This window comes from Microtus oregoni, unplaced genomic scaffold (genome assembly GCF_018167655.1).
Source record: "Microtus oregoni isolate MIOR12 unplaced genomic scaffold, Mior012 000037F_ref0000500, whole genome shotgun sequence".
Classification (NCBI taxonomy): Eukaryota; Metazoa; Chordata; class Mammalia; order Rodentia; family Cricetidae; genus Microtus; species Microtus oregoni.
The window spans coordinates 15,437,502-15,449,697 of NW_024543096.1; the positions used below are offsets into that span (position 1 = coordinate 15,437,502).

General features: G+C 44.6%; 1 protein-coding gene across 9 annotated transcripts in view; it reads right to left on the reverse strand.

Moving 5' to 3' along the window:
* Rbms1 (RNA binding motif single stranded interacting protein 1) overlaps nucleotides 1-12,196 on the reverse strand; it is a 225,234-nt gene that overhangs the window by 23,854 nt on the left and 189,184 nt on the right. For all 9 annotated transcript variants that reach the window (XM_041631476.1, XM_041631482.1, XM_041631478.1 and 6 more), the window contains exons 5-6: nucleotides 6,399-6,556; nucleotides 4,189-4,268 (exon numbers count right to left, since the gene is read on the reverse strand). In XM_041631476.1, coding sequence (XP_041487410.1) covers nucleotides 4,189-4,268; nucleotides 6,399-6,556 — 238 coding nt within the window. The remainder of the gene's footprint in view (nucleotides 1-4,188; nucleotides 4,269-6,398; nucleotides 6,557-12,196) is intronic.

Here is a 12,196-nt window from a genome sequence, read left to right on the forward strand (position 1 = left end):
AAGTGGTGCGGATGGAAAAAGAAACCTAACTCAGAGAGCAAAAGGAAGCTCCTCCGCTAGGCTAAGTTCCTCAGACAACTGTCCTTCCAGGACCTAGATTTTATGTTCCGAATGGATGCCTATGGGCAGTTTACCTCCAACAGTAGCTTTGGAAGTGATGTGTTGTTGGGATTTTAATATTACAAGATCAGGTGTGGCCTGTGGTACTACACAGACATACAAACTAGTTCCTCCATGAAATGAAATAGATCTGGATGCCAAAAATTAAAGGGACGGTCTACTCATCCTCATCAGTCATCCAGTCAAAGATGGAAGCCAGGAGCTCTCAGAGGATAAATACCCCACACTGGTCACCCCTGCACAGCCTAAGAGCAGCGGCTCACTCCAGCGAATCCTGGATGGAACGAAGCGAACTTCAAGAGACCTCAGTGCATTCTGGCTGCATTCTGTGTGACAAACCAAGGTACTACATGTAAGCTATTGCCATTCAGAGATGGGGTCTGAACAACATTCTAGGTTACTCAGGTTCGATTCACATGATCTACTTCTGGATTAAAGGGTTTTTTTTTTTGCATATGAAATGAGCCAGACACATTCTGGGGACAAAGATGCCTTTGGCCAAATGGCACGGTTTCCTCCTCTTCTGGGTTCCTGCATGGTTGTTTACTACTGTTACCCTGGTTTGGGTTGATTCTTCCTGATGCAGCTGACCTGGTGAGACTAGCGGGCAGGAAACTGAAGGAACCCCAATGCAGACTTCTACATAAGCAAGAGTAGATGGGCCAAATGTGGGTACGCAGAAACAGACAACGATGCTATAAGCACAGACTTGTCCAGAGCCAGGAGCGAGCCTGAGTGTACAGCGGGGTAGGCTATGACAAAGCAGCAGGTGCTTCTCTACTGTCCAGTTCTAACAGCTCCAGTATGTCTCTTTCAAAGCAAGGCAAAGTGGTTTCTGAATTCAGAGACACTGTGTGCTGGCAGGGAGCACGCTGGGGACTGACTGCAAACTGGAAGGCACTTGAGTATTTCCCACATGCTATTCTGTTAGGAGCCAGTGCTGTCTCGGTGCTATGACGTAATGAAATCCATTCAAAACTAACACACACTGGCTGTTGCTTGGTACAGCCCAATCACTGCAAGGCATAAACAAAAAGAGATGAGAAAATGGCTTCTAGGAGCTTCCAGTATAGTGGGACTTGACACGTGTAACCCCAATCAGTGTTCTGATGGCGATGTGAATCCTTTGGGGCCCCCCAGGCAGAATGTAACACAGCTGAGTCAAAGCAGGTCCCCACAGGGAGAAGACAGACTTGAACAGTGTAGGAAGGTAAGGGGAGGGACCTCCATTTTAGTGGGAAGCAAAGAGATCAAGGTATAGGAGCCTCGGGAGAGAACATGAGGAGACATGACAGAGCACCATGTAGAAGGGGTTCTACTTGTGAGTCACTACTGGGGACACAGGCCAGAAGGTAGGAGTGGAGGGACAACACTGAGGAGAAAGGGTTCTAGTCACTATGGCCTTCGGTGTCATTCTGGGAATCCTTGGTCTTTTCTTCAGTGGTGATGGCCGTGGGAGCACGGAGAAACAGAAAAGATGTACTTTGTCTAAAGTTCTCTGGATACTTAGAAAGCAATGTGAGGGAAGTCAGGCCAGACAAGGCAAGTCATTGGCAGAGATAAGGGGCACACCAGGCAGTGACAGCAGGCATAGAACAAAGGGGCAGAAATAATTAGGAAGAAAAATCAAGGACTTGAGTGATTATTTGAGTGGAAGAAAGGAAGAATAGAGATAGCTAGGGGAATCGAGTCCTGGGTTTCTGACTCCGCTGAGGTAAAGATGGTAAGAGCAGTGAGGGCAGAGGCCTTGGCTCTGGAGACAGCGGACACATGGGAAAGACATGGCACAGATGACGTCAGTCACGAGCAAGTGTTCAACTGTGTTTTTATCGTACTGTGTCTTCCCCTTTCGTAAGACATGCCAGAACTCTAGCTCCCAGCACCCCAGAATGTGACCCTGATTACAGACAGGAACTTAAAAAGTTCCTATCAAAGTATATATATAAAAGACATCATGATAGTGGATCATTCATCTGCTGTGATAGGTGTTCTCATGACATCACTAGGGTGGGCCATTCATCCGCCATGATTGGTGTTCTCATGACATCACTAGAGTAGGCCATTCATCTGCCATGATTGGTGTTCTCATGACGTCACTAGAGTAGGCCATTCATCTGCCATGACTGGTGTTCTCATGACATCACTAGGGGGAACCAGAGGTGTTCTCATAAATGAAAGAACACACAGAGGGAAGGTGTTGTAGAAACCCAGAAAAAGAAAGGCCAACTGCAAGCGAAAGGGGTTCTTGGAACAGCCCCTTCCCTCCAGCCCTCAGCAAGAACCTACCTTGTATTCCTCCAGCTTGGACTTTTGGCCCTCAGAATGGAGAGTCACTAATCTCCTATTTGTGCTATTTTTTTTTTTACAGTTGCCCCAGCACACAGAATGCTCACCTAAAGGAACTGAACTACATGCTAGAAGAAGATACCAACCTGGAGAGGACTGAGGCGTGATGGTAAGTGAGATTCCCATTGAAAAGTGTTTTCAGGAAAACACAGCCTAAGCTTCGAGATCACAAAAGGTGAGGATGATTGCAAACACAACTGAATTATCATCCTCTGGAGAAATCCTAACAAAGTAGTTTGCACTGCTAGCCACTAAATCCTGTAATTAAAATCATCCATGATGGCTATATTCACTCTTTTCTTTTTGTCTTGTTTCTAATCGTGATAGTTTTGCCCACTTGACACAGCCTACAGTTGCCTGGGAGAACGTACCAATGCCCGTGGGCATGTCTGGGGGGCGGTTGTAAATGAACTGATATGGAAGACTCAGCACACTGTGGGTGGCACCGTTCCCTAGAGCAAGGGTTCTAAACTATAGGAAAAGAGAGAAATCAAGCCACGCACAAGCAAGCGGGCATGAATTCAACCCTTCTCTCCTTGCTCTTGACTGTGGACGCGATGCGATTCCCTGCTGCCACCTTGGCTTTCCCACAGTGATAGAAAGTAACCTGCAATATCGAGCTAAAATAAACCCACGGCTGCTTGCTTTCTCTAAGGGCATTTTTTATCACAGCAATAGAAATGAAAGTAGAATATTAACTGTCTGTGGATTATCTTCCATTTGCTCACCAATTAGTTTTGTTAGGAAAATGGGATATAAGCAAAAATCAGATACGATTATAGGAAAGGCAGGCATAGCAAGGCCCCAATGGGACAAGATCACAAACAGAGCCAATATCCTCTTAGAAGGGGAAAGGAAAGCGCAGGACACAGGCGTGGGTCCTTCAATAGAGGACGCAGAAATCGGGTGGCATTTCTGGTACCCCAGAGTCTATGCCTTAAATAGAAAGTGTGGTCATCCTCTTTGAGATGTTGGAGGGCTGCCTGGGTGGGTGACGGGGAGAAGGGAGGATGTGGGGGAGTCTGAAGAACAGCAGGAGAAAGAGTGGTGCTGAGAGTCCAGCCGATTTTTCATGGCGCCACAGAGACAGAGAAAATGGTCTCAGCATCCTTCCAGCAAGGGGCAACCTACAGCGAATGTATAAGGAAGCCAAGCTGCCACTCAAGGAAGGATTGCACCATCAACAGACCCTAGATTTTATAAAGCCAGGAAACAGATTAACAAGTCAACTCTTAGCAAGAACAGGAAGAGCCCCCTGTATTTCAGAACGGGCCTACCAGGAGTCTGGGTGTGACCTCGGCATACAAGGCTCCATGAGGTGTGGTGGTTTGGGTTACAGACAGCACAAGCAGGATGATGGTGGAGAATGACTGAAGCTGAGTGTATATAAAATAAAGACCATAGGTGCTGAGCTCTCAGGGAATGTGCCCATGCCCAGGAAGGCTCGTGAGGGTGGTGGCGACGTGAGTTAAAATATGATCGCAGGTCAAAGGAGTCAATTCTACCATGCTTGGCGAGTCAGCTAGGTACCTACAGCTGACACTCCAGCTCCTCCTGGCTGGCGCACACGTAAATCATATTTGCCAATACAAACAGGTAAGCGTCACAGAGGAGCGAGGGGTTTGGAGCAAGGGGTTTGGGGGTCTGAAGAGTCACTGTGTGCTGAAGTTACATACATGCTATATACAAGATGATTGATAAAACTTGAGGCAAACAACATACCAGAAACTCCTGGCGGGGTCTTAATGAATTTTCCATTAAAATGACCAATTACGGCTTCGCATTTTTCTGTTGATTCCATCCTAGTCATATAAAAATAAGACATCCATAAATATGCTGCACACGCAGAGCACTAAGAGACCTTATCCAACTCCTGCTGTAGGTTTAGGAACCAAAGGGAACCTAGCAGAAAACCATGGGTGTAATAACGAAAAAGAGGGCTTACTCTCTCATTAGCTGTTGCTCTGGCATTTCTACAGCAAAATAACTGATCCCAGAGTTATTATAATTGCAAAAGACAGAATATTCGGAATTATGAAAGACAGTAAATTCTATGAAGAGTGTCTCAAAGCAGTCATATGAAATTATGAGTTTCTAATGGCTGGAAATTTAAAATTATAATAATTCATAATTTAAAGTAATTCGTAACTTTATTAGTCATGACTTTGTGCTAAAAAGAACAGTTCAGATTTTTTTGTTTTAAAGATGGTCTTCCTTTATCCCAGCACTTGGGAGGCAGAGGCAGGCGGATCTCTGTGAGTTCGAGACCAGCCTGGTCTACAAGAGCTAGTTCCAGGACAGGCTCCAAAACCACAGAGAAACCCTGTCTCGAAAAACCAAAAAAAAAAAAAAAAAAAAAAAAGATGGTCTTCCTTTTTATGAACTCTCATGCTATTGGCTCATGTCAGTCAGAGGCTGTGCCTTATGTGTTTCTAACTTTCACTCACTCCGAGTTTAAAATTAAATTAGTGAACTTAATTATGTAGTTTATTATCTTGACTTTGGAGCGGGAATTAAAGGCTGGAGCCTAATTTTACAGTTTATTTTACATCTACAGGTGACTAAATACAGCTGAGAAGTACTTCTGGGGACTTAATGACTCTGACTTGGAAATATCCTTCACCTTTCTTTCTTCGGAGGAAATATCCAATTACCTTCTCAAAACGTATTATACTCAGGTTCACTCAGTCACACCTCAGTTTTAATTAGCAGTGATGGATCTTAAAAACCAGCAGAATTCTACTGGACGCTGGAGGGATGATGTCACTCTGCGGGGGTGACGTAACTCTGTAGGGATGACATCACTCTGAAGGGGTGACATCACTCTGAAGGGGTGATGTCACTCTGGTGATCTGCATTCAGAAGGGCACCAGGGAGGAATGACATGAGGCCAGAGCACCGAATGTCTTGCCTGTAGCCTTTTCATCAATGACGTAATCAGTATGCACTACTAACACCACTGAAAGGCTGTCTGGGTTTTATTCCAGATTGTGGTCCAATGGAGCAAGTGACTAAAAGTCAGCAGAACCAAGTTGTAGCCCTGGCCTTTGTGACTTAATGGCGAGGTGACAACGAAAAGGTCCCTTAGAAATAAATGCATTAACAAATAAATGTTTTGTTGACATCTCGAGTTTGTGGTAAGATGTGAATGTCATTTTTATTGTTAATTATGTGAGCATTCCCCTCCAAAATCAGTTTACAATTTAATGCTGATGTTATCTGTCATTGCTCACTGCCAATAAATTATCAAACAATTCTCTATAAAATCAGCTTTTGTGTAGGGACTTTAAGATTATAAATCTGCCATGAATCAAAGCTCTTTCTGTTTAATTCTCTAGAAACCATTTTAGCCACTAAAGGGGTCTTTCTAGGAAGACAAAGATTTTATAGCAGGGTAGGGATGTCTAGGTGTTCCTACCTAGAACAGTCATTAGAGAAATAAACCCGAAGAATTATAAACTGTTAGTAGCTTCTGAGTTGATGCGATGGCTAGGTCTTATACTCCCTTTTCTTTTCTGAATGTCTGAAATAGTTAGCTTAAAAAAACTTTAAACCTGCTTTATTATAAATCAGATTTCTGTCTGAGAAAAAGACACAGATTTATCTATGAGCCTCAGGAGGTTGGTCGTCTGTAGATGGTTACAAGCATCTTGAAGTAAAGAGTGAAGCTGTCAGGACCATGTGTCCAAGGCCACTGTGCTTGTGACAGTTCCAGCCACAAGCCATGGAGTACTTCAGAGTGCTCGGTTTGAGGAGCCCAGAACTTCTCAAGGCTTGGAAAATCTCATGTGTAAAGTCACAAGCAACTTAAGTCCTCAGTACAACTGGCTCCCAAGACCCTGGCTCGAGCGTTCTATTTCTGGTCATTTTTCACTTTCTAGAATGACTTAGCAGAGCCACAACTGTTCCTAAGGAGACGGCAGTGCGCTTACCTGGCAAAACCAACACCGCGGCTGGTACCACTGGAGTCACGCAGGACCCTTGTAGAGATAACTTGTCCGAAGGGCTTGAGCATATTCTCAAGTTCTTGCTCGTCCATGGACAGCGGCAGGTTAGAAATGTACAGGTTGGTAGGATCTTGTTCCTGTTGCTAAGGCAGAACAGAAAGTCAGCTGTCACTTTCCGGCAGAAGGAGACACCATGCTAGCACGTTTTCATTCAGATCTGTGAGTAGTCCTTTAAGCATTACATAGTGAGACCCTGGCGTGTCCAGAACACGTAAGCCACCTCAGACACTTGAAAATCGTGCCTGACTCTTGTACAGTCTGCACACGCCAAACGTGGTCCCCAGAGTCATGTGCAGCAGATGTGGAAGTGGTACCACTGGTTCTGCATTGAGCTGGGGAAGATGTTCTCACAAAACAAGTGTCAGCCGCACGCAGTGACTCCACAACTAACCGACCACTGCTGTTCTCAGAAGTCCACGCCAAGCTCACTGCTGCTGATAATTCAGCTCGGAGATCTGTGGCGAAAGATGCTGGACCAACCCTGTGGAATCCAGTACATGCTGGGCTCGACTTCTCCTCCACTTCCCCATGGTATAATCCATACCACTTTACTTCTTCCTTTCTTCTCTTTTTGATACACGCGTGTTCTCACTACGTCACACCCCTTAGCCTCAGCTTCCTGAGTGCTGGGATGAGAGATGTCTGCCCCACCATTACTTGGCTCCATCCTAGTCACCAGAAGGAAAAGGATAGCTTCTAACTTAAACAAGAAACTGAAAGCCATGGCAAACGATATGGCACTATGAGGAGGGCAGGTTGGGTCAGTCTTTGTTCCACAAAGGGTCCTCTAGCATCCACAGGCCAGCAGACTGCACCTGCCGGGTACTGGGATTACATGTGCAGAACCAGGAGCTGCATTTTAACAAGACGTGCAGCTAATTAACAAGCACACTGAGTTTGAGAAGAGACTCGCATCGGATCATTTGCCTTCCTTTGTTAGTTTGCAAAGAGCCGGAACCAAAGATACGTGGCTGAACTGTGTGGTGCCCAGGGAGGGCGATGCACACATACCAAGAGTACGCCATTCAAACCAGTAGGGCAAGCCCACCTGACAACGAGAGTATTTTCTGCCCAAGTCAAAGTTCACCTATACAACTGAGGTTGGTATAACCATCACTTCAAATTTTCCTTTGACATTCCCCCTGCTTCTAGTTTTGGAGATGAACCCAGGGCTTTGAGCTTTTGAGGCAAGTGTCCTACCAAAGGATCCCCAGTCCTCCAATTTTATCCTTACACACTGATGCATCGGAGCCGACTTCTCTTTCAGAAGCGCTATTGGTAAAGCCATTAATTGATGTCTTAGCCTTTGGCAACAGAAGAATATCCTCATTATGACTTCCTCAATTTCTGAAGACATGGTGTTCTAAAAATATGTATGAAGCATTGAATATGTTTGCATTTGTACAAAGTCTTTCTAATGTAACTTAACATTAAATAAACCTGAAAGGAAATCTCTCCTTTTATGTAATTTTCAAGTAATAACAAACACCAACCTTTTGTGCCCCGTCTGTCTTTTTAAGACTTAAAATCAACTAGAGCTGGGGCTCAGCTCACTGTTAAAGCTCTTGTCTGGCATGGGACCTTGAGCTTAACTTCCCGCACCTCATAAGGAAATGAAGAGGAGGATGGATAAACCACTGGTGCAATTTACTTTCCTACAGAAAGACAGCTGTCCTGACATTCCCAAGAATTAAAGCTAAAAGGGACAGAAGTACGGACAATCAACACTGCCCTTAGAACTTCCCAGCCCAGGTGAGAAAGAAGGCAATACACACTCAGGCCAAAGGCAAAAAGCGCTGGCTCTGAGCCCAGGTGATCCAGGTTCTAGGGTATGTTATGGGCGGGTCCAACAAAAAATGAAAAATTTCACAGTGCACAACACCAAGCAAGTAACCAGTCTCCTTCATGGACCATTCATGGGCAAATCAAAGCAGCACCTATTTTTGCTTTTTAGCCGAGATTAGAAGGGTTTAGTATGATACCACTGGTTATCTGATACCGAACAAAACATCTTATTGTCAGTCAGATAAAGTATTATTTTTGATGCTGAAAATGAGGCAAGTTATTTAACAGATGTAGGGCAATAGTGCATGCAGTGTTTCAAAACACAAGGAAAGACAATAAAGTTGTCTTCGGGTGCTGAGGTGGGGTAAGAGGGGAAGCCTTATCCTTTTATTTCTACTTCATTTGCTGCCCCCACCAACATCACCCAGTCAATCACACAGCTCCTCCAAGAACCATCTCCTTTGGGTCCCAAGTCACTGAAGTTTCGTTCCTGTGGAAACCTATGCAAGCAGGGTCGCTGCTCCCTGAAAACGGCTTCACAAAAGAAGGGCTTTTCCAATGTATCCCATGAGTCCCAGACTCTAACTGCAAAGCAACTATGTCCTCAGCCCCATCTTCTTGTAGCTGACTGATCAATAGAAAGAAAACATGGGATAAAGGCTTGATATGTTGGGGGGAATGGATGGGGACTCTTTTAGAGACAAAAGGATAAGTCTGTTGAGAGAACACCGGGCATCTAGAGCAAGCTAAGTCAAGAGGCAGACAGACTGTGAGGTGGAACCTAAGGAGGCGACCTTATTTTGTCAGTTACTGCGTTAGTTTTTTTTTTCCCCACTCTAGGAGTGCTAACATTGAAGAAAATGACCACACAGCCTTGTCCTAGCTACACAACTTCCTTGAAGCCCTGTGCTTTATCTTAGAGTTTGTGCTTACGAACTCAATGCTAGTACAGGCCAAGACAGGACAATTGCTACAAGTTAACGGCCAGCCTGGGCTGCAAGGACTAATTTATGTGAGACTCTTATCTCAGCATCTATCCCCATCCAACCTGAGAGTTAAGTTTTGCCTTCTACAACGATTTGACTTTGGAGAGAAACAAGTTCTGGAACTGGATACCGTTATAGGACTGATACTGTAGGGAGACAAACTGCCATGTTTTGGGATGTCTCCTTGCAGGGGTGCTGGGAGAGGATAGACGAGGGGCTTGTCTTCCGACAGCCACACTCTGCAAAACAAGGTTTCTGAGGCACCCAAGTAGGGGAGGGGCACGATTACAATTCCTAAATCACACTTAGGTTCAGAATGAAGCAGGAACTGGCTAATTGAAGGTCATAAAGATATGTTTTAGACAAAGATATGCTGTAACAACTTAAATGTGTTATATAAGAAATGCACACTGAAATACTTTGGAGATTTTTGAAATTGTGATCATAAAGACTTCAATGACTTCACATTCAAGCAAGCTCACAGAATATTTTACACATTCAAGTCTTCTGATAAGGTAGACGGGAGTACTTTCTAATGTGTCTTAGCTGCTTCTGGAATAAGTATTAATGAAAACTATATATACTTTGTAGAGTTTTAATTTAACTTCAAGGTGTAACAATATGGGGAAAAAACACCCAAATATTAAAATGTTTAAAAACCTGAATGGAGGTGTGTTTGTCAGGGGGAATCAAGCACCTTGATAAAAGTAATATACAATGAACTAAATATATGTGAATATTTTCTATGACTTAGAAAATACCTGGGCGTCTGAATGCAGGAACCTTTTGAATGACAGGCAGGTACTATACAGCTGAGCCACGTCCCAGGCCTGCAAAGATTTCTGGTATTTGTTTCTCATAGCAACAACCTTGTCAGTTAAGTTTCCTCATTTGGGATGGCCACTACAGCTAGTATTAATGTATTCTTTCTTTCTGTGTGGTCGACCTGTACTGCAAACAGTACCCACAATGTTGCAGTTAATTTAAAACTCAAAACACGAAAGAATGGGTTGAAACCCCAGGCTGGTTGCACCAGCCACACACACAACCCCAATCAAATCCTCCAAATGCCCATGAAGTCTCATTACTTTATATATTCACAGGAAATGGGACATAAAGTACTTATAGTAATTGGTGGTGTTTTGAATGAGGATTAATTTAGTCTCTTTAAAATCAGTCACAACGCTAACTGTTTCATTATGACTGGAATAATAAACTGCCATGTCTGAAAAAAGTCATCCTGCCAGTTACAGGTAGCCGAGAACAGTGGGTGCAATGGGCCCCTTTATGTCCCCAGGTACAGATGGGGTTCAGGAGCTTTTTTCACACATGGAAAAAGAAGTCCCACCCTGGCTGTGAGAGCGCTGAACGGCACTAATGCTCACTTGAGTTAGAAAAGCCAGGCTTTGGAGGTCCCACGTGGTACGAGGCACTCGGCCATCATCTGAAAGAAATTAACAGAACCCTCCCTGTGCTTGTGGAATGGTTCCTAAAATGCAAGAAAGGGACTTGGCAGGAGGAGCAGACATCTGTTTTTGTCTGTTTTCTCTTGTACTAAAGAGGTTCACGCACCGGCAGCTCGCCGCCGCCGGGTGTGTGCCTACAAACTACTCAAGAGCACGGCGGGCCTCTGGGTAAGGGGAACTGCATTTCTGCTCACTTGCCTGCTGATGTGTCGAGAAAAGTGTGCAAGCTTGCCACCCCTGATGGTCTGCTGACCCCCCAGCCAGCCTTAGGAGGTGACAAAGGCCTATAAGAGCCATTCTGTCTCAGGCAACAGCCTCAGAGTCAAGCCTTGCATCTCTTTAGTCAGTTACCAGACTTTCTTTTAATAGGATCTGACTTTTTTTTTTTTTTCTGGAGGTAGGGTCTCACATCTGAATAGGCTAGCCTAGCTGCATAGAACTTGCTACGTAGCTCAGCCTCAAATTGCTATGGCCTCAAACTCATAGCAATTCTCCTACCTCAACTTCCCGCATGCTGGGACTGCCGGCATTAGCCACCACATCTGGCTTAGCATCTGAGTATTTACTCGAGAAGAAGATACACCTTTGAAAGATCTGCTATGTTTCACATACATTGGCTTTCCAAAAGATCCAAAGCCATTTCTGTTTGTTAAGTTTCAACAGGGTCCAGGAATTCCATGGACACCATTTCCAAGAATCCCTTTTCTGAATTCCCAGTGTCTACCCAACCTTGGAATAAAGGCTTTTCTTTTAATTAGCTGGTACTTTTAATCAGTAAAGCAAACAGTTCATGCCCACCACACGGCAGGTACTGAGCGAGGCTGTGGAGCTTAGGGCATGAATGAGAAACAGCTACTCTAATGTTCTCGGGTTACAGTTCTGAAATTCAGCTTTAAGTATCTGTGGGCTCATCCCTAACCCCAGGCACCCAGTGTGTCAAGCGACATTACAGCTCTGACATTACCTCAACTGAGTGCCCCTGTATTGCTTCAGATCACACAAGAGGGAAAGACTTTAATATGTGAGTTTTTAACACAATGCAGCATCCTGATTCACTCACTGTAAGAAAGTAAACAGCGACTGGTCCCTTATAGCACAACCACACAGGCCAGACTTACAACGTCCTGCATAAAAATTCTGCCCCTGCAAGAAGTGCATCAGATAACCCTTGAGTTCATCCGCATACGACGATGAAGTGAAGACCAGATGCTCAAACCCATGATGCAATGGTAGAGAACACAGATCTGCTGGCATTTAAAACTACAGTTATCTGCAGAACGACAATGCAGCCAGCAACCCTGACCCTGTGCACTGGTCCTTCCCACAGATGATGGAGAATCATGTCCTCTGCAGATGAAAGCTGTGAAGTCCTTCGATGGGGCTGGTTCTTAACCCTCCCGGAAGCTGGCATTCAGACTGCATCCCTGATATGACCTACAGTCAACCTATACCCAAGCCTGTTTTGAATCAACATACTTATGAAGAT